This window comes from Canis lupus, chromosome 6 (genome assembly GCF_048164855.1).
Source record: "Canis lupus baileyi chromosome 6, mCanLup2.hap1, whole genome shotgun sequence".
NCBI classification, from domain to species: Eukaryota; Metazoa; Chordata; class Mammalia; order Carnivora; family Canidae; genus Canis; species Canis lupus.
The window spans coordinates 58,092,683-58,115,300 of NC_132843.1; the positions used below are offsets into that span (position 1 = coordinate 58,092,683).

At 37.3% G+C, this 22,618-nt stretch overlaps 1 protein-coding gene across 10 annotated transcripts in view; it reads right to left on the reverse strand.

The window, feature by feature from the left end:
- COP1 (COP1 E3 ubiquitin ligase) overlaps positions 1–22,618 on the reverse strand; it is a 242,753-nt gene that overhangs the window by 214,010 nt on the left and 6,125 nt on the right. For all 10 annotated transcript variants that reach the window (XR_012033052.1, XM_072830730.1, XM_072830729.1 and 7 more), the window contains exon 2: positions 2,389–2,448. Coding sequence is in view for 8 of the 10 variants with exons in the window: in XM_072830730.1 (XP_072686831.1) it covers positions 2,389–2,448 (60 nt within the window). In the remaining 2 variants the exon portion in view is untranslated. The remainder of the gene's footprint in view (positions 1–2,388; positions 2,449–22,618) is intronic.

A 22,618-nucleotide genomic window follows, 5' to 3' on the forward strand; every position in this document is an offset into this window, starting at 1 on the left:
AATCATCCAATTTTCCAGAGATGAAAATCAAAATCTCTAAGGAAGGGACATGGTTTCCTATGGAATGCTATAGTACTGGATCAATTAATGGACCCAAGGAAACACTACTGTTAAACCATCAGCCTAAGATCAAGACCATACATGAATCAATCTAAAAGCAAGACACACATGACCAGAATTTCAGTAGCAATATGGAGCAGAAAGTGATTTATGAACTATAAGGATATAATGCAATGATATATCAGGAAATCAAAATTATAAAACCGGCAAAAAAAATTCTGAAAGAATACACCATCACTCCTTGCCAGTGATAACATCTAAGGAAGTAGACAAAAAAGACTAGAAAAATGGTGACATTTACTTTTCATGTTACAACTTTCTGAACAATAAAAGTTTTTTTTAGCAAAGAGTACATATTACTTATTGTAATAACTTATATTTTAATAAAAAACATAGTGCAAGCTAAAGCCATTTTTATTCTAAGCTTCTTCTCAAGTGACTAGCAGATTGGATATACCTATCACTGATGTGTCAGGCTCCAAATCAAACTAAAATACTTACAAACTGGTAATAACACCCAGTACTTGATTAGTGAATATCAATACCAGGTATTACATTCAACTTCAGAATAAAATTATGGGTCTAACTTCAATATGAATTAGAATACAGGGACTATTAGAACACAACAGAAATACTAAGCCAAAAATACTGTATCAACAGTGTATAAATAATTTATGGACATGATTGACTGCAAATATAATATGCCACTCCCAAACAAAAAAACACAAAAATAAATAAATAAAAGGAATTAAACACAGATTACACAACCATTAGGGTGGCTACCATTAAAAAAAAAAAAACAGGGGATCCCTGGGTGGCGCAGCGGTTTAGTGCCTGCCTTTGGCCCAGGGCGCGATCCTGGAGACCCGGGATCGAATCCCACGTCGGGCTCCTGGTGCATGGAGCCTGCTTCTCCCTCTGCCTGTGTCTCTGCCTCTCTCTCTCTCTCTCACTGTGTGCCTATCATAAATAAATAAAAATTAAAAAAAATATTAAAAAAAAAAAAAAAAAACAGGGGATCCCTGGGTGGCGCAGCGGTTTAGTGCCTGCCTTTGGCCCAGGGCGCGATCCTGGAGACCCGGGATCGAATCCCACATCGGGCTCCCGGTGCATGGAGCCTGCTTCTCCCTCTGCCTACGTCTCTGCCTCTCTCTCTCTCTCTCTCTCTCTGAGACTCTGTGTGACTATCATAAATAAATAAAAATTAAAAAAACAAAAACAAAAAAGAAAGAAAATGACAAATGTTGGAGAAGATGTGCAAAAACTGGAACTCTTGCGTACTTCTGGGAGAAACGTAAAATGGTACAGCAACTACAGAAAACAACATGGAGGTTCCTCAAAATATTAAATATAGAACTACCGTATGAAATAGCCATTCTGCTTCTGAGTATATATCCAAAAGAACTGAAACCAGGATCTCAAGAAGATATTTATACATCAATGTTCAAAGCATCATTCTTAACAAATGAACAGATAAATGAACAAATAAAATAGAGTTTATATACATGCAATGGAACACTATTCAGCCTTAAAAAGGAAGGAAACTTTGACATATGCTACAAGGATGAAACTTAAGGACCTTATGCTAAGCAAATTAGGCCAGTCACAAAAATACAAATACTATTTGATGCCACTTATATGAGGTATCTAGAATAATCAAATTCACAGAAACAAAGTAAAATGGTGATTGACAGAGGCTGGGGGGAGGGGGAATGGAGAGTTACTTAAAGATTATAAAGTTTCAGTTTTGCAAGATAAATGCTAGAGATTGCACAATGCAAACAAACATTACTCAATTTAAAAATGGTTAAGACAGTAAAGTTTACGTAATGTGAATTTTACCACAATTAAAAATTTTTTAAATATACTGATTAATGTGACATATTATACAAGACTAAACAACTGAAGATAACACTGCAAACTGTTAAAGTAGAAAACATAGGTCTTTTTAATCCCCTATATCTTTTTCCCATGACTTTCTAACATCCTTTACTGGGCCTCATACTTATCTCCACAAGTGAGTTAAAGATGCTTCATGCTTCATCCTAATTACCCAGCACTCTTCAATTTTCTAAAACAGTAATCAAAACTCTATAATAATTAATCAACCCAAAAGTTTTAAAATCCATCTGTAAGTAAATCTAAGTATTTCACAGAAATTGTGCACCAACCATATGCTTACTACCTTGAGCTGCTTAACTTGTAAAAATATATTGATCAAAGAAATTACAAGATAACCAAAATTATTTTAAAAACATAACTTCTCACTGGCTGCATTTACACACAAGTTAAAAATCAAGACACTTTTGCTAAATAAAATCATCTTACCAAAAGCTGTGGCCACATTTCGTCATGTATGCTTCCTCAATCATATCAAAGCAGATAGGGCTAAAAAGAAAATGGAAAATTTTTTTCAGTAGAGTGATTATAAATTGACAAGCCTGGTTACAATACCAACAAAATCATTTATCAATAACATAGCTAGTCTTCAAACATCTATCAAGAATTTCTGTTGAGTTAAAGGTGCTTTAGGGGATTGGTGGTAAGACAACAATTTATTCAAGAAGCCCTAACAGTCATCAAGCTCAGGAATCCCTGGGTGGCTCAGCAGTTTAGCTCTGCCTCTCTCTCTCTCTCTCTCTGTCTTTCATGAATAAATAAAATCTTAAAAAATTTAAATAAACAAATAAATAGAAAAAAAATAAGTCATCAAGCTTTAAGATGAATTAAATGAGTAAATTAAAATGGCCCCAGTACTTTTACACATCCATAGTCACAAGAGTCCTTAAAGTTCCATGCAATAATGTATATTTTAATAATACAGTATTGCAATATCTTTTTCAACTATCCCTGTACTCAAAAGCACCTAATCCAAATGCTATTTCATTTAGTATTTAAAAAAACTAGCTCCCTAAGTTTATAAATTCCAATTCCAATATCAATAACTCTTCTATATAATGAAGATAGTAAATTATAACTAATACTTAAAATAGTACAATTTAAAAATGATGTATATTAACTCCTTTAATCTTTTCAACAAAGGGTTTGTAGGTACATATTACTAAACACATTTAATAGAAGCAAATTAAGGCACAAAGATTTTACAGTTATAAAGTTAGATGATTACATACACACAGTTAAATGATTATGATTTTCAAACTTAGGTCTATGCTCTTAACCACCATTCTATGCTAATTCCAGATACAATGAGTTAAATACCAAGTCATACCAATATAGTTCTGGCCAACAAAAGGTAGTTATTAATCACAAAGAGACCACTATCTACCAGAAAAATACAAAATCTTATAAAGAGATTTCCATTTATCTTTCTTTTCCTTCTGAAAACTCTGATGAAGTCTCCAGAGAGAAAATAGCCATCTTCTTATTTTTTATTTTTTAGGATTTGTTTGTTTGAGAGAGAGAGTGCAAAAAAGCGGGGGCAGAGGGAGAGAGAGGGAATATATTTTTTTTTTAATTTATTTATTTACGATAGTCACACTCAGAGAAAGAGAGAGAGAGAGAGGCAGAGACACAGGCAGAGAGAGAAGCAGGCTCCATGCACCGGGAGCCCGACGTGGGATTCGATCCCGGGTCTCCAGGATCGCTCCCTGAGCCAAAGGCAGGCGCCAAACCGCTGCGCCACCCAGGGATCCCAGAGAGAGGGAATATAAAAGCAGATTCCCCACTGAGTGCAAAGCCTGACAAAGGGCTCAATCCCAGGATGCTAAATAAGATCATGATCTGAGCCAAATCAAGAATCAGCCACTTAACCGATGGGGCCAGCCAGGCACCCCATAATAGCCATCTTCTGACAAAGATAAAAACCGTAAGCTAGGAATATAGGTTCCTTGATGACACCCTCAAGCAGCTGCATCATCTATGGACCGCCTACCTCTGGACTTCAAATTACATGAGAAAAGTAAATCTTCACTTGTTTAAGGCAGTTTTTATCAAGTTTTCTGTTACTGGCATACATACCCAATCCTTATTAATGATACATTTAAATTATAAAATGAAAATTCACTCATTTCTTCAAGAAAAATTTCCTGGGCATAAATACTATCTTAGAATATGAAATCATAAAAATAGTTATAAAATCCCATGTTGCACAAGCTCAGAGTTTTACCACATATAGTGAGTTGGTTTAGACTGTGTTGGTTTTGTCAGCCTTTACTCTGCTGGATTTAGAAAAAAAGGAGGTCTACTAAACATGGAGATGTGGTAATTTCTCTTTTGAAACAAAGTTCATCTTGTTCCTGCTTGATGGAGTTCAGGCTACAGTACCCTCCTAAGAGCATGTGGATGAGCTATGTAAACTGCTCTGTGAGCCCAGTTTGTGGCTGAAGGGTGCTGAAGAACAGATCTGGGAAGGACAGATTTTACTTTATAAGTACAGTTGGCTACTGGGTGCTCAGGCAGATGTCTTAAAGCTCAAAACCCAGAGTGGAAGCAACATTTACATCTTCCCCTTTTTATTAAAGACCTTTTTTAGAGTAGTTTTAGGTTCACAACAAAATTGAAAGGAAGATACAGAGATTTCCCATATATTTGATGTCCTAAACATATGCATATCTTTTGCCATTATCAACATCACTCACCAGAATGGTATACTTTGCCCCAAAGATGAATTTACACTGACACATCACAATTACAAAGTCCACACTTTACCTTAAGATTCACTCTTCATATTGTACATTCTATGTGTTTGAACCAAAGCATATTGATATATATTCATCATTATAATAAAAAGATTATTTTTCACTGGCCTAAAAATCCTCTTGCTCTGCCTACTCCTCTCTCTCTCCTCGTACTCCTCTCTCTCTCCTCGTGCACAATCACTGATCTTTTGACTGTCTCCAGTTGTGTCTACTTTAGAATGTCACAGAGTTGGGATCATACAGTATGTAGCCTTTTCAGATTGGCTTCTTCCATTTTGTAATATGGCTTTAAGATTTCTCTGCATCTTTTCAAGGCTTGATAGCTCATTTCTTCTTAATGCTGAATAATATTCATTGTCTGGATGTACCACACTGTATTTATCCATTCACCTTCTAAAGAACTCCTTGGTTGCTCCAAGATTTGGGAATTATAAATAAGCTGTTATAAGCATCCAATGGCAGGTTTCTGTGTATTCATAAGCTTTCAACTCCTTTGGGTAAATACCAATGGGTAACAACAAAATTTGTATGGTAAAAGTATGTTTAGTTTTCTAAGAGACCACCAAACTGTCTTCCAAAAGGCGCCAGTACCATTTTTTCATTCCTATCAGCATAGAGCTAGACTTCCTGTTGCTTCCTATTCTCCTCAGCAACTGGTGTAGTCAGTCCTCTAAATTATAACCATTCTAAAAGGTGTATATTAATACCTAATTGTTTTGATTTGCATTTTCCTGATGACATATGATATGGAACATAATGTTTTCATATGCTTATTTGCCATCGATGTATCTTTGGTGAGGTGTATGTTGAAATCTTTGATTCATTTTTTTAATCAGGTTGTTTTCTTACTGTTCAGTTTTAAGGGTTCTTTGTATATTTTAGATAAAAGTTTTTTATGAGATATGTCTTATACAAATATATTCTACTGAGCTGTGGCTAATCCTTCCATTCTCTTAACAGTATCTCTCACAGAGCAGAAATTTTTAATTCTAGGCAGCCCGGGTGGCTCAGCGATTTGGCGCCGCCTTCAGCCCAGGGCCTGATCCTGGAGACCCAAGATCAAGTCCCACATCAGCCTCCCTACATGGAGCCTGCTTCTCCCTCTGCCTGTGTCTCTGCTTCTCTCTCTCTTTGTTTCTCATGAATAAATAAATAAAATATTTTTTAAAAGAAAAGAAATTTTTAATTTTAAAGAAATTCCATTTATTGCTCCTTTTTAAGATCATGCCTTTGGTGTTCCACCTAAAAACTCATAACCAAATTCAAAGTCATCTAGATTTCCCCTATGTTATCTTCTAGGAGTTTTACAGTTTTGCATTTTACACTTAGGTCTGTGATGCATTTTTAGCTGATTTTAGTGAATGGTATAAGGTCTTTATAGATTCTTTTTTTTTTTTTTTTACATGTGGATGTCCAGTTATTTCAGCATCATTTATTAAAAAGACCATCTTCGGGATCCCTGGGTGGCGCAGCAGTTTAGCGCCTGCCTTTGGCCCAGGGCATGCGTGATCCTCGAGACCCGGGATCGAATCCCATGTCAGGCTCCCAGTGCATGGAGCCTGCTTCTCCCTCTGCCTATGTCTTTGCCTCTCTCTCTCTCTCTCTCTCTCTCTCTGACTATCATAAATAAAAAAATTTAAAAAAAATTAAAAAGACCATCTTGGGCAGCCCCGGTGGCTCAGCGGTTTAGCACTGCCTTCTGCCTGGGTCATGGTCCTGGAGACCCAGGATCGAGTCCCATGTCAGGCGTCCTGCATGGAGCCTGCTTCTCCCTCTGCCTGTGTGTCTCTGCCTCTCTCTCTCTCTCTCTCTCTCTCTCTGTGTCTCTCATGAAAAATAAATGAAATTTTTAAAAATATATATTAAGAGCATCTTTGGGGGATCCCTGGGTGGGTCAGCGGTTTGGCGCTTGCCTTTGGCCCAGGGCACGTGATCCTGGAGTCCCGGGATCGAGTCCCACATCAGACTCCCTGTATGGAGCCTGCTTCTCCCTCTACCTGTGTCTCTGCCTCTCTCTCTCTCTCTCTCTCTCTGCCTCTCATGAATAAAATCTTTTAAAATCAATTAATTAATTATATTTATATAAATGTTTATATTTATATAATTAATTGTTATTTTTATTTATATATTTATTAAAATATTTATATGTATTTATATATTTATAAAATATAAACATTTTATTTATATTTATATAAATAAATAAATGGGATAAATGAATGAATGAATGAACCATCTTTTCTCTCTCTCTCTTTCTAGTAGGTAGTGACGTTGGTAGAACTCACAACCCAAGGTCAAGACCTGAGCTGAGATCAAGAATAGGAAGGATGCTTAACCGAATGAGCCACCCAAGTGCCTAAAAAAACTCTTTTTTGTATTGTCTTTGCTGCTCCTTTGTCAAAGATCAGTTAACTATACTGGTCTATTTTGGAGTTCTCTATTCTTTACTACTTGATCTGCTTATTCTTTCTCTAATACCACACTGTCAACTACTTATTACAATTACATATGGTATTTTGGTTTAAAAAAAAAAAAAACTGTCTCTCTGAGTGAAACTCTGTAGTCCCTACCTACACTGATTAATTTCTAAAACTCAATTGTTACATACACAGTAGCAAATATCCAAATTTTCTACCACAGAAGGTCTAGATATTAACATACCAACCTTTTAAACAGCTCTTCTAATAAAGCATTTTTAAGATTTGAAGAAAAAGATATTTCTGTTCCCTAAGTAAATATGTTTATAAGTTTACGTGAAAATACCATCACATCTCTGTTTCATGCTGCATTAACTGAAGCTCAGAAGCAAGATGCCAAATGTCTTAACAGACTGGTCTTAGTCCAGACTCTTGATTTCTTTTCAGACCATGATCTCAGGGTGGTAACACTGAGCCCTGAGTTGGGCTCCAAGCTTGAGATTCTCTCTACCGCTCCCCCTTCTTAAAAAAATAGTAAGATGTACTATTATACTACTAAAAAAGAAAAGTTTATTCTGCTAAATAAACTATAATAATACTTTCTTACCAGCTAGGAATTTGATTTATGCTTCTCTTTTTTTACGATTTATTTACTTATTTGAAAGAGAGAGCAAGAGCAAGAGAGAGCACAAGCAGAGGGAGAGGGAGAAGGAGAGAGAAGTAGACGTCCAGCTGAGCAGGGAGCCTGATGCAGGGCTCTATCCCAGGACCCTGAGGTCATGACCTGAGCTGAAGGTAGACACTTAACCTACTGAGATACCCAGGAGCCTCTATGCTTCTCTAAAACACTCTTTAAGACTTAAACAAGTCTTATCATGACCCTGTTGTGGAAAAAAATATGCACATGCACATGATTAGAATTTTCCTACAAAATTCTCATTCTTTGGGGTCTAACTTTCCTGAACCACTTTTGACTAAGTCACTGATACCCAGATTTTTCCACACAATATTCTCCACTACTTTGATGAGGTAAAATTTATTCAGCGAATCTAAGACAGAACTAAATGCTATTGGTACTGGGATCTTAAACCAGGTTTACATTTGGCCAGCTAACCTACATCTGACACCAGCTTTAGGAATGTTGCTAAACATGTCTAATTTATACCTCATCCTAGAACCTCCTCCACCCTTCACTCCCACATATAAATATTTAGTTCATAAGGAATAAAACAATAATTCACAATTGTCTCAGAGACTTTCTTCCAGTCTGCTGAAACCTATATTCAAGTTTTGAGGCAGATGTTGTCTGTGTTTATACATCTACATGAAGTGACTACGTGACACTACCTCCAACTGCCACCCTGCAAATGGGAATTTTTTTTAATTCCACCATATATCATCCAAAAAAAAATATCATCCAGTTTTCAGATATGTCAGAGTATAAAAGAAGAAAAAAGTTCAACTTAGAGTAAAAAAATTAAGACAGGGATCCCTGGGTGGCGCAGTGGTTTGGCGCCTGCCTTTGGCCCAGGGCACAATCCTGGAGACCTGGGATCGAGTCCCACGTCAGGCTCCCGGTGCATGGAGCCTGCTTCTCCCTCTGCCTGTGTCTCTGCCTCTCTCTCTCTCATTCTCTCTGTGTGTGACTATCATAAATAAAAATTAAAAAAAAAAAATTAAGACAAAGTAAAATAAAAGCAAGAGAGGACCCTTGGGTTGGCCAAAGGACAATGTGAAATACAATCAGCTCACTCTGCACTTGTGAAAATTTAACTGCAAGCCGACTTACCCTCTTGCTATGTATATACTTAGAATACTAGAGGGAGAGGAGGGATAAATGAAAAATTGCTTTCAGACACTGGACACTAAACAGCACAGTACTGAGATCTTTGAGGGAAAGAATTTTAGAAATCTACACTGGATTTTTAAGTCTTTGCTGAATACTACTCATATGTACCCAGGGCAAAAACTCTACAAGATCAGTTAAAAATGACCAAGAAACTATAAAATGCAGGGCACTTAATAGAAAACCCAGAAGAGTCATTAGTAGCGGAGCTAAACTAGCTCTAGAAAAAGGACTCACCAGCCATCCTCAAAATAAAATTTTTATAACAAATGCATGTGAATCTATAATTTTCTCAAAATAAAGTTTTATTACAAAAAAATTTAACTTAATTAAAAAATACTCAAAAGGATTAAACTGATCTGCAAAGAACTTCGCTTCCTGCCAGAACAAAGTCCAATAGTCTGTAAAGGAAAAAAATAAAATTCAGCATTTAGTAATGGCAATGTCCATTACTGTCCACTATCAAAAAAAAAAAATTACTAGGCACAGAAAATAGCAGGAAAATGTGGCCCATAAAAAGGAGGAAAACCAGTCAATAGGAACAAAAAATACATAATGGAATTAGCAGAAAAGACTTCAAAACATTTATTACAAATATGCTCCATGATTTAAAGGATCACAGAAGTATGAGGGAAATGGAAGACATACAAAGAACCAGTTAAAAAATACAGTACCTGAAAATACAACAAGAAATATGAATTCATAAGAGAAAGTAAAATGCAATTCCTAGAAATTTTAAAAACCACATCAAATACAAAGCATTACTGACATGGACTCATCAATACGTGAAACACAAGGTAAGAAGTTGTGAATGTGAAGATAGGTCAATAGACATTATCTAAATGAAAACACAAAAAGAAAATAAACAGAAGACAGAAAATCCAATAGCTCTGGTGAAGGTATTTCCATACCCACTACCAAAAACTAAAGGCATTTGATATATCGTACAAACTTAAGCTTGCCAAAAGGTTATCTCTGTCATTTAATTGCATTCAAAAACCAACATTACACAGTCACCTGTGTGGCTCAGTCAGTTAAGCATCTGGCTCAGGTCATGATCCTGGGGTCCTGGGATTGAACGTGTAGGGCTCCCTGCTGAACAGGCACCCTACCCTGCTTCTCCCTCTGCCCCTCTCCACCTCATGTACACGTGTGCTCTCTCACTTTCTCAAATAAATAAAATCTTAAAAAAAAAAAATCACAGAAGAGATACAGAAAATTGTTTTTTAAATATCACAATTTTGAATTTATTAAAAGACACATCTCAGTTAAGCAAGGGTCATATCACACAATGAGTTTGACTCTCAGGTTACATTTTTAATCAGAGCTGTATTCGTAATGTCCCTAACATTTGTATGCATTGCCTACTTCAAAAACAGCATTCAGAGGCACCTGGATGGCTCAGTGGTTGAGTGGCTGCCTTTGGCTCAGATCCCAGGATCCTGGGATCAAGTCCCACACCAGGCTCCCAACAAGGAGCCTGCTTCTCCCTCTGCCTAAATCTCTACTTCTCTGTCTCTCTCATGAATAAATAAATAAAATCTTAAAAGAAAAAAAAAAGCACCCAAATTTATTGAATAATACAAAGTATATTACAAACTCTTCAATAAAATTGTAAATACATTGTTTAATCCATGTGTATTGTGGTACTGACACTAATTCTATTACGCTACAACAAATTTTTCAACTATCTCACAGTTCTGGTTAGAACTAACCAAGCATTCAAATCTTTCAAAGGTTAAGTACTAAAAACATAACATTACCAAGATAATCAGAGCAAGGTACAATCTACAGTCATTTAGAAAAATAAATAGTTGTATCTTATCTAAACAAAACCAAAAAACCACTTTCATATTCTGGCACCAAATGCCACACCCTAGCAATTACTACCTGATTCTTTTCAGTAATTTTATAATTTATGTCTCAAAATGTCCAAAACTTGAAATTTTTCTAGCTTCCTCCTCCCCTTTACACCTTTACTGCCATTCAAGTATCCCTAAGCCATCTTCCATTTTCAACTGGCCTCAAAGAATTTCCTTGAAAGACAAGGAAATGGGTGCAAAAGAAAAAAATAAACCTCAAATCCTCCTTTACACCAACATTAATAGCACACCAATGTTCACAGGCAGAACCAGTTTCAGCTTCTGTCCCATCATCACACTCCTTACTACTTTCATTTCATATGATAAAATGCCCTTAAAAAACTTAAATCTTTTTTCAAAAGCAGAGATTAAATTTATCTGGTATTTTGTAAAATGATTTCTCCCTACCTATCTTCATTAAGACCTGTTTGGGGTTTTTTTCTTAAGATTTTTATTTAAAAAGAGACATAGAGAGAGAGAGAAAGAGAGAGAGGCAGAGACACAGGCAGAGGGAGAAGCAGGCTCCACGCCAGGAGCCCGACGTGGGACTGGATCCTGGAACTCCAGGATTCAGGGCTTGGGCTGAACGCAGCACTAAACCACTAAGCCACCAGGGCTGCCCAAGACCTGTGTTTAACATGGTCTTATGTCACATATTTCATGGATAAAGACAGATAAGGTAAGGGGAAAAAAAGAAGAGAAGACAAGCTTTGTAGACTCTGTAATTTATTAATGGAATTGTTTTTTTAAGGGGGCGAGGGGCCCCTGGCTGGCTCAGTCAGAAAAGCATGCATTTCTTGATCTTCAGGTCATGAGTTCAGGCCCCACATTTACTTAAATGAATAAATAAATATATAAAAACTTCCTAAAATTTTTTTATATATTTTATTTATTTATTCATGAGAGACACACACACACACAGAGAGAGAGAGAGAGGCAGAGACATACGCAGAGGGAGAAAGAAGCAGGCTCCATGCAAGGAGCCCGATGTGGGACTCGATCCCCAGTCTCCAGGATCACACCCTGGGCTGCAGGTGGCACTAAACCGCTGCGCCACCAGGGCTGCCCCAAAAAAATTTTTTAAAGAAGAAATTTTTTAAAGCGACAAGGGAGACTCAAAGTAGCTATCTGCTAGCTCCAAGGAAAAAGATTTTAAAATGTAGGAGACTACAATGGGCCAGGAAAGAAAGGACACCATGATTAATACAAGTAACAGTCATGAAAAAATAAGAAATGTAGCCAGATCTCTGGTACTCAAACAAAAGAAAAAGTAGCTTAAATCAGGAAACCAAATCTGAAACCAACTATGGTCAAGAAGTGTCACTATTGATTCCTCCAGCATGAAAATTACCCAATACACTCTCAAGCTTGACCTGGATCTTGTTCTAGTCAGATTCCCAGGACTCCTTAAACGAAATATCAATTCTAACTATCATCAGGGACTTGGAATTGGAGAGTTCTAATTAGGTTTGCATACATTTAAGATAGGTGCAGCAATTAAGAGAATTATCTCAGAGCAAACACCAGGACTAGGCCTCAAAGGATCTAGAGGGTTGGGTTCAAGGTGGATCCACTGACTTCACCATAGCAATATGGAATAAAGATCTTCACTAGTGTTCTACCATTAATGTGACTAACAGCTTCTTTTTTCTGCTTCTCAAGGACATGAAACTAAAATATACAGTCCTTCCAATACCAATACTGTAAGTCAAATAGTACAATTCAGATGTTTATTTCAAATTCCTCAGAGAGAAAATGAGTCAGATGTTTACAAGATGAACCACCTAGGTGCCCCCTATGTGGATTTTTAACTTTATTTTTTTAAAGCTTTATTTATTTATTTTATGATAGACACACAGAGAGAGAGAGAGAGAGAGAGAGAGGCAGAGACACAGAAGGAGGGAGAAGCAGGCTCCATGCGGGGAGCCTGATGCGGGACTTGATCCGGGGACTCCAGGATCGCGCCCTGGGCCAAAGGCAGGCGCCAACCCGCTGAGCCACCCAGGGATCCCCTATTTGGATTTTTTAAAGTAACTTTTTTTAAAAAGTGTTTTAGTGATTAAAGGGGCGCCTGGGTGGCTCAATCAGTTAAGCGACTGATTTCAGTTCAGGTCATGATCTCAGGGTCCTGGGATCAAGCTCTGAATTCAATGGCTCCATGCTCAACAAGGAGTCTGTCTGTCCCTCTCCTTTGCCCTCCCCCCTCCCCCCACCCCGCTCATGCTCTCTCTCTCAAATAAATAAATGAAATCTTTAAAAAAACAAATGTTTGAGGGTCACATGGGTGGCTCAGTGGTTGAGCGTCTGCCTTTGGCTCAGGGCTGATCCCGGGATCCTGCAATAAAGTCTCGCATCAGGCTCCCCACAAGAGGCCTGCTCCTCCCTCTGTCTTTGTCTCTGCCTCTCTCTCTGTCCCTCATGAACAAATAAAGTCTTTAAAAATTAAAAAAAAAAAATTAAATAAAAAAGAATTGTTTTAGTGGCTAAGTTTTATAAATACAGTACTGAATGTAAAATATAATCCAATTAAATTAGCCTTCTGTTCTTGCAACAAAAACCTAAACACTATAAACAACACATAACTCCACATTAAATGCATTCAACCAAAATGTAAAAAGCCAGACCATGACTTTGCTCTGAACTCTATTTTGGCTACTAGTATAGAAGAAGTATACTACTGACTGACCCAAGTTAACTACTGAAGATCAAAATACAAAAAAAAGGGATCCCTGGGTGGCGCAGCAGTTTGGCGCCTGCCTTTGGCCCAGGGCGCGATCCTGGAGACCCGGGATCGAATCCCACGTTGGGCTCCCGGTGCATGGAGCCTGCTTCTCCCTCTGCCTATGTCTCTGCCTCTCTCTCTCTCTCTCTCTATCATAAATAAATAAATAAATAATTTTAAAAAAATACAAAAAAAAAAAGATCAAAATACAACCTTTAAAAAGTAATAATAGCCAATAAGCCCATAAAAAGATGTTCAATATCACTAGTCAATATGGGAAAATAAAGCCACAATGAGATAGTTTACCTGCACTATGTTGACTATAATTTTTTAAAAATATATGTTGGTGAGGATGTAGAGAAATTTAAACTCTTGCATACTACTGATGGGAATGTAAAATGGTGCAGCCTCTGTGGAAAACAGTTTGGCAGTTCTTCAAAATGTTTAACACAGAATTACCATATGACTTTAGTAATTATGCTCCTAGGTAAATAATACAGAGCCTGGAGAACATTATATTCAAACAAAAACTTCTACACAAATATTCATAAGAACATTATTCATAATAAATAAAAAATGGAAACAACCTAAATATCCATCACCTCATGAATGGATAAAGCACGGTCTATTGATATAATGGAATATTATTCAGCCATGAAGTGATACACACTACAATACAGATTAAGCTTAAAAACATATGCTAAGCCAGACACAAAAGACCACATATTGTATGAATCTACTTATATGAAGTGTCCAGAACAGGCAAATCTGTAAAGAGAGAAAGCAAATTAGAAAAAGTGAGAGAAAGTGGTTGCCAAGGGAAGAGAAGGGCAATGACTATTTAATGAGTATAGGGTTTCCCCCTGGGTGACAAACATGTTCTGGAATAGATAGTGCTAATGGTTGCACAATACCAGGAATGTATTAAAAACTAGTGAATCGTAAACATTAACTGGTTGCAATGGTGAATTTTATGAGCTATCAATTTTACATTAAACTTTTTAATAAAAGGAATAGGATGCCTCTCATGAATAAAATCTTAAAAAAAAAAATGAATGAAGGACCAAAAAAACATACCATGTCACCACTTATAAAAAGGTGGAAAAGCTGTCTTAACATTAGACCAATTAGATATCACAACAAATATTACCAGGAATAAAGAGGGACATTTGAGAATGAAAAGGATATCAATTCACCACCTCTATTCCTTTTTTTGTTGTTGTTTAAAGATTTATTTATTTATTTATTCATGAGAGACAGAGAGAAAGAGGCACAGACATAAGCAAAGACAGAAGCAGGCTCCTCACATGGAGCCCGATGCGGGACTTGATCCCAATTCCCGGGATTACTCCCTGAACCGAAGGCAGACCTCAACCTCTGAGCCACCCAGGTGTCCCAATTTGCCACCTATAAATGTGTGTGTCCTACTAACAAAACTTCAAAATACACAAAGCAAAAGCTGACAGAATTAAATGGAGACATAACCAAATCCACAATTATACTTGGAATAAAGATTTTAACACTCTCTTTCAGTAACTGATAAAACAAGTATGAGAAACCCAACATGGGCATAAAGAATGTAATACCGGGCAGTCCAGGTGGCTTAGCGGTTTGGCACCGCCTTCGGTCCAAGGCCTGATCCTGGAGACCCGGGATCGAGTCCCACGTCCAGCTCCCTGCGTGGGGCCTGCTTCTCCCTCTGCCTGTGTCTCTGCCTCTCTCTGTCTCTCATGAATAAATAAATAAAATCTTTAAAAAAAAAAAAAAAAGAAAGAAAAATAAACCCAAAAATTAGTGAGGTAGAAAATGGACTATATAGAAAATCAGTAATAGCAAAACAAGTTAATTTGAAAAGGTTAATGAAATTAATAATCCACTAAACCATTCAAGAAAAAAAGAGAAAACACAAATTACCACTATCAGGAATGAAAGAAGCTGCATTCCTTTAAAATCCCATAAACAATGGGGATCCCTGGGTGGCTCAGCGGTTTGGCACCTGCCTTTGGCCCAGGGCCCAATCCTGGAGTCCCATGTCAGGGTTCCTGCATGGAGCCTGCTTCTCCCTCTGCCTGTGTCTCTGTCTCTCATGAAAAAATAAATAAAACCTTAAAACCTTTAAAACCTTAAAAAAAAAGGGGGGGGGGGATCACCAGCATCACCCGTGTGATGGGCTGAACTGTGTCCTTCCCCAAATTCCTATGTTGAAATCCTAGCCCCCTAGTACCTCTGAATGGGACTCTTTAAAAACTAGGCCTTAAAGTAGAGATAATTAAGGTAAAATGAAATCATATAGGGATCCCTGGGTGGCGCAGTGGTTTAGTGCCTGCCTTTGGCCCAGGGCATGCGTGATCCTCGAGACCCGGGATCGAATCCCACGTCGGGCTCCCGGTGCATGGAGCCTGCTTCTCCCTCTGCCTGTGTCTCTGCCTCTCTCTCTCTCTCTCTCTGTGACTATCATAAATAAAAATTAAAAAAAAAAAAGAAATCATATATTGAGCCCTAATCCAATGACTGGTGTCCTTATAAGAAGAAATCAGAATAAAGACAACACAAAGATCACAAGATGACCATGTAAAGACACAACAAGAAGGTGACCATCTGTTAGCCAAGAAGAGAGACCTCAGAAGAAGCTAAACCTGTCAATACCTTGACCTTGGACTACTAAAACTGTAGTCTAAAACTGTAAGAAAAAGATTTCTATTATTTGAGTTACCCAGTCTATTATATTATGTAAAGCCTAGCAAACTAATACACTTGATATCAAAACCAAATCATATAAACATATATTTTTTACAAGACCAGTATCACTCATGAATATACAAAGGGAAAAAACAAAACAAAACAAAATCAAAGAATTAATAAATGGGGCATACAAATTGGAAAAAAGTAACTGTCTTGATTTGCAGATGACACAATTGTCTTCTCAGAAAACCCCATAGGATCTACAAAAAAAACCCATTAGAACAAAGTGAATTTAACAATCACAGGATACAAAGTCAACATACAAAAATAAATTTTATTTCATTAGCAACAATTAAAATTGTTAGCAACAGTTAAAAATTGAAATTAAAATAATATTGAGTCCTGCATCAGGCTCCCTACAGGGAGCCTGCTTCTCCCTCTCCCTGTCTCTGCCCCTCTCTGTGTCTCTCATGAATAAATAAATAAAATCTTTTAAATAAAATAATATATACAACACCATCAAAATATGAGATACTTAGGACTAAGTTTAACAAAATACAAACAAGTTCCAAGCACTGAAAACTACAAAATCATAAAACACTGCTAATAGAAATTAAAGTCCTAAATAAATAAAGAAACGTACTATGTTCATGGTTCAAAGATTCAGTGTCATTAAGATGTCAAATCTTCCCAAATTGAGTCAGAGATTCAAAGAACCCATAATAGGGACGCCTGCGTGGCTCAGCAGTTGAGCATCTGCCTTCGGCTCAGGATTTAATCCCAGGATCTGGGATTGAGTCCCACATGGGGCTCCTGCATGGAGCCTGCTTCTCCCTCTATGTCTCTGCCCCTCTCTCTCTCTCTCTCTCTGACTCTAATGAATGAATAGATTAGAAAAAAGAAAAGTACCCAAAAGAAAACCTTAGCATGCTTTTTTGAAGAAATTCGTAAGCTAATTCTAAAATCCACGTGGAGCTCAAAAATAAAAAAATAAATAAAATAAAATCCACGTGGAAATGCAAAGGACCTAAATAACCAAAATAACTCTGAAATACAGGAACAAAATTAAACTATCTGATTTCAAGATTTACTAAAATGATATAGTAATCAAGACAGTGTGGTATTAAAAAAAAAAAAAAAGAAGACAGTGTGGTATTGACATAAAGATAAACATATAGATCAACACAACAAAGATTCCAGAAATAAACTCATACACATAGGGTTAATTTTTAAGAAAGGTTCCAAGAAAATTCACTGAACAAAGATGGCTTTTTCAACAATTAGGTTCCACAATCACTGGTTATCTAACAGAGAGGAAAAATCTTCAACCCTTACCACACATGGTACATAAAAACTAACATGAGGGACGTCTGGGTACCTCAGTGGTTAAGCGTCTGCCTCCGGCCGAGGGCGTGATCCTGGGATCAAGTCCCACATTGGGCTACCTGCTTAGAACCTGCGTTTCCCTCTGCCTGTGTCTCTGCCTCTCTCTCTCTCTCTCTCTGGGTCTCATGAATAAATAAATAAAATCTTAAAAAAAAAAATGGGGGATCCCTGGGTGGCTCAGTGGTTTGGTGCCTGCCTTCAGCCCAGGGCATGATCCTGGAGACCTGGGGTCCAGTCCCGCGCCAGGCTCCCTGCATGGAGCCTGCTTCTCCCTCTGCCTGTGTCTCTACCTGTCTCTCTCTCTCTGTGTTTCTCATGAATAAATAAAATCTTAAAAAAAAAAAAAACTAACATGAAATGATCATTTATCTAACCATGAGAAAACTATAAAGCATTAGAAGAAATATATAAGGAAATATTTTGACTTCACATTAAACAACAAATTCCTGGATCAAATGCAATTATTACAAATCATAAAAGGAACAACTGATACACTGGACTTAAAATTTAAAACTTTTGCACTTCAAAAGACACTGTCAAAAAAACAAAAAGGGGGATCCCTGGGTAGCTCAGCAGTTTAGTGCCTGCCTTCGGCCCAGGGCAGGATCCTGGAGTCCCGGGATCAAGTCCTACATAGGGCTGCTTGCATGGAGCCTGCTTCTCCCTCTGCCTGTGTCTCTGCCTCTCTCTCTCTTTCTGTGTCTCTCATGAATAAATAAATAAAATCTTTAAAAAAAAAAAAAAGGTAAGCAACAGATTGGGAGAAAATATTGCAATATATAGGACTCATAAAATACTAGTATCCAGCATATATAAAGAATCCTACAAAAAAAAAAAGAAAAAAAAAAGAACCCTACAACCCAAGACAAACAAGAAAATTGAGCAAAAGAGTAGAACACTTTATAAAACATATGTATGCAAATGAGAAAACAAGCACATGGAAATATGTTCAATGTCATCAGTCATTAAGGCAATCAAGTTATGACAATGAAATACTACTACACACCCAGTACAATAACTAAAATCTTAAATACTGAAAAAAAAATGAAACCCCAAATGTTAGCGAGAGTGAATCTGGGGGACACCTAGGTGGCTCAGTGGTTGAGTGTCTACCTTTGGCTCAGGTCATGATCCGGGGTCCTGGTATCAAGTCCGGCATCAGGCTCCCCACAGGGAAGCCTCCTTCTCCCTCTGCCTATATCTCTGCCCCTCTCTCTGTGTTTCTCATGAATAAATAAATAAAATCTTAAAAAAGAAAAAAAAAAAAAGAATGTGGATCTGGAACTCTTCTATATTACTGATAGAAATGCAAAATGAGGGCAGCCTGGGTGGCTCAGCAGTTTAGCGCCGCCTTCAGCCCAGGGTGTGATCCCGGAGTCCCGAGATCAAGTCCTACATTGAGTTCCCAGCATGGAGCCTGCTTCTCTCTATGCCGGTGTCTCTCTGCCTCTGTCTCTGTGCCTCTCATGAATAAATAAAAAAAAAATCTTAAAAAAAAAAAAGAAATGCAAAATGATACAGCCACTTTTAAAGATAGTTTTGCAGTGTACTACAAAGTTAAACATGTACTTGGCCATACAACCCAGCAATACACTCCTATTTACCCAAGAAAAAAATATACATATTATTTACCCAAGAGATATGAAGGTATGTCCACATGAATACCTGGACATGAATGTTTACAACAACTTTCTTCACAATTGCCAAAATCTAGAAACAAAAAAACTAAAATCTCTTTAAAATTGATTATGTATATAAATAAATGTTATATCCATATAATGGAATACTATCCAGCAATTAAAAGAAAAAAATTAGGGATCCCTGGGTGGCGCAGCGGTTTAGCGCCTTAGCTCCTGCCTTTGGCTCAGGGCGTGATCCTGGAGACCCAGGATCGAATACCACATCGGGCTCCCAGTGCATGGAGCCTGCTTCTCCCTCTGCCTATGTCTCTGCCTCTCTCTCTCTCTCTCTGTGACTATCATAAATAAATAAAATTTTTTTTTTAAAAATTAGTGGTATATTCAACATTAAATCTGAAAAACATGCCAAATAAAAAAAGTCAGGCACAAAAGACTACATATGGAATGACTCTCTTAATACAAAATCCTAGGGAAGGAAAAACTGCTAGTGTTAGAAAAATCACTACTAGTGTTAGAAAAAATTTGCCAGGTGTCAAAGTGAGGGTAGCAGATAGAGTGCAGAGTGTTGGCTCAATGAACTTTCTAGAGTGAAAAAAATGTTCTAGGTCTTTATTAGGGTTTATTATTATTTGTCAAAACTCACTGAATTAAACTATACAATTAAAACTAGTGACCACCATTGGAGCACCCAGGCAACTCAAGTCAGTAAAGTATCTGCTTTCAGCTCAAGTCATGATCTCGGGGTCCTGGGATGTAGCCCCAAGTTGGGCTCTCTGCTTAGCAGGGAGTCTCCCTCTCCCTCTGCCCCCTGACCTCTGTGCTCTCAGTCTCAAATAAAAAAAAAAAAAAAAAAAAAAACTAGTGACTACTATCATTGTCTATATATTAAGCTGATTTTATTTTATTATTTTTAAAAGATTTTATTTATTTATTCATGAGAGACAGACAGAGAAAGAGATACACACACACAAAGGGAGAAGCAGGCTCCATGCAGCGAGCCAGATGTGGGACTGGATCCCAGTCTCCAAGATCACAACCTGGGCTGAAGGCGGCACCAAACCACTGAGCCACCCAGGGTGCCCAATTAAGCTGATTTTAAACAAAAGCTCCAGCCACTGAATTTCTAAATTAAAGGCAAGGTAATACAGTGGTTAGCTTGAGCTCTGAGCCAGAATGTCTGGATATAAATACTGACACCATCATTATGAACTATATGAACTCCAACAAATTACTATCTACCTTCATTTTCTCATCTACAAAATGGAAATGATAAAAGTATCTATATCAAACAATTATTGTGAAGATTGAGTAGCTAATGTTAAACCACTAGAATAGTGCCTTGCAAATTATAAAAGCTTATACTGGAGCACATATTTTATTAGGAGTATGTGTACCAAGCTAATGGTTATTAGTACAGCACATTCAATTTGGAGTGAACGTGGCATTTATTAATTTTGAGTTACAACTATCTAAAAGAATCCCAAAAATAGTTATCTATAATTTTTACTTAACTCACTTTGTCTCATTAGCTCTATTAAAGCCAAAATGCCCATCCCTGAACTAATACTGAGGCCAGGGAATTGGAATTTCAATACATGAGATTACTTGGGCCTGCTATCATGTATTCCAACTCTGAATTTGAGGAAAATGAGCACTCACCCCAAATCACACAGACAAGGAAGAGAGAAGGATGGAATTCCCAAAAGTTAATACCAGAATTACAATGAACAGAAATCAGACCACCTATTACAACCCACCTTCCTCTCTATATAGAAATAAAGAGGGTACGCCTGGTGCCTCAGCGGTTGAACACCTGCCTTCGGCCCAGGGCATGATCCTGGAGACCTGGGATCAAGTCCCACATCGGGCTCCCTGCATGGAGCCTGCTTCTCCCTCTGCCTGTGTCTCTGCCTCTCCCTCTGTGTCTCTCATGAATAAATAAATAAAATATTAAAAAAAAATATTTAAAAAAATAGACAACTCAGTTCATGAAAATTATGAAAAATTAAAGAACATATATGAAAATATAAAGAAAACATGTTACTCATGTTTCTCAAGTAAGAAATATTAGTTGAGATGGTAAGAACCTATACATCTAGAATCTGGCACATACATATGTGAATAAAGAGGGCAAAGAACAAGCAAACTGAACAGCACAGATCGGGAGGGCAAAGAACAAGCAAACTGAACGGCACAGATGGGGAGACACCATATATAAAAACAACTCAAGAATTTAAGAAGCATTTTATTTTGTACGATACAAATCCTAACAGGATAAAGAAAACTACTTCCACCATTAAAGCTTTCCATCCAAGCTACAAAAGCTCTGAGGAAAAGGGTCGCAGGTTAAATGATTATTTAAAACCGAAAGAAAACACCAGTAACAATATACATATGTAAGGAGAAAAAATGAGCAACAAGGTTTAATTAAGGCTTTATTACTTTAATCAATAACAATTTTTTTAGCGGCACCTAGCTGGCTCAATCAGTAGAGCATGAAACTCTCGATCTCGGGTTTGTGGGTTCCAGCACCACATTGAGTGTAGGGATTATGTAAAAAAACATTTTTTTTAATTTTTAAATAAAAAATAACTTTTAGAATACAGTCAAGTAAGTAATGTCTTACTGTCAGGAAAGATTTGTAAAAGGAAAGGACAACTACTAACCAACACATTCTTTACTAATGAACGACTACTTCATCAGTACCTCCCTTTCAGTTTATAGTCCAGAATTCAAGTCAATAGTCTTTCAAATCCTGCTTCATAATCTTCTTTCATTTGCTCTACCATTTGATTCACGTAAGTCTGCTGACAATGATACTGACAATCCATCATCTGATAGCCAGAAAGATCATAATGAACTGCTAAGATATGATATCATTTCCTGCAGAGTATCTTTCGCCATCATTGTCATCCAAACAGTAAGTGCATTATAAGAAAAATTTTCAGTTTGGCAGATTCAAGAAAGATTTTCAGTTTGGCAGATTCAAGGAAGCTTCACTTTGATATTACTACAATAACAACATAATAAATTCTAAAGTTTATTTCAGTAGTTGAATATGCTTTAACAGCTCTTTTTTTTTTTAATTATCTTCATTTTCTTACATTATATCCACTCTTCTGCAGCTGGCTTTTATTTTAAATTTTTTTTTATTTATTTATGATAGTCACAGAGAGAGACAGGCAGAGACACAGGCAGAGGGAGAAGCAGGCTCCATGCACCGGGAGCCCGACGTGGGATTCGATCCCGGGTCTCCAGGATTGCGCCCTGGGTCAAAGGCAGGCGCTAAACCGCTGCGCCACCCAGGGATCCCTAACAGCTCTTTAAATTACATTTAGTCCTACTTAT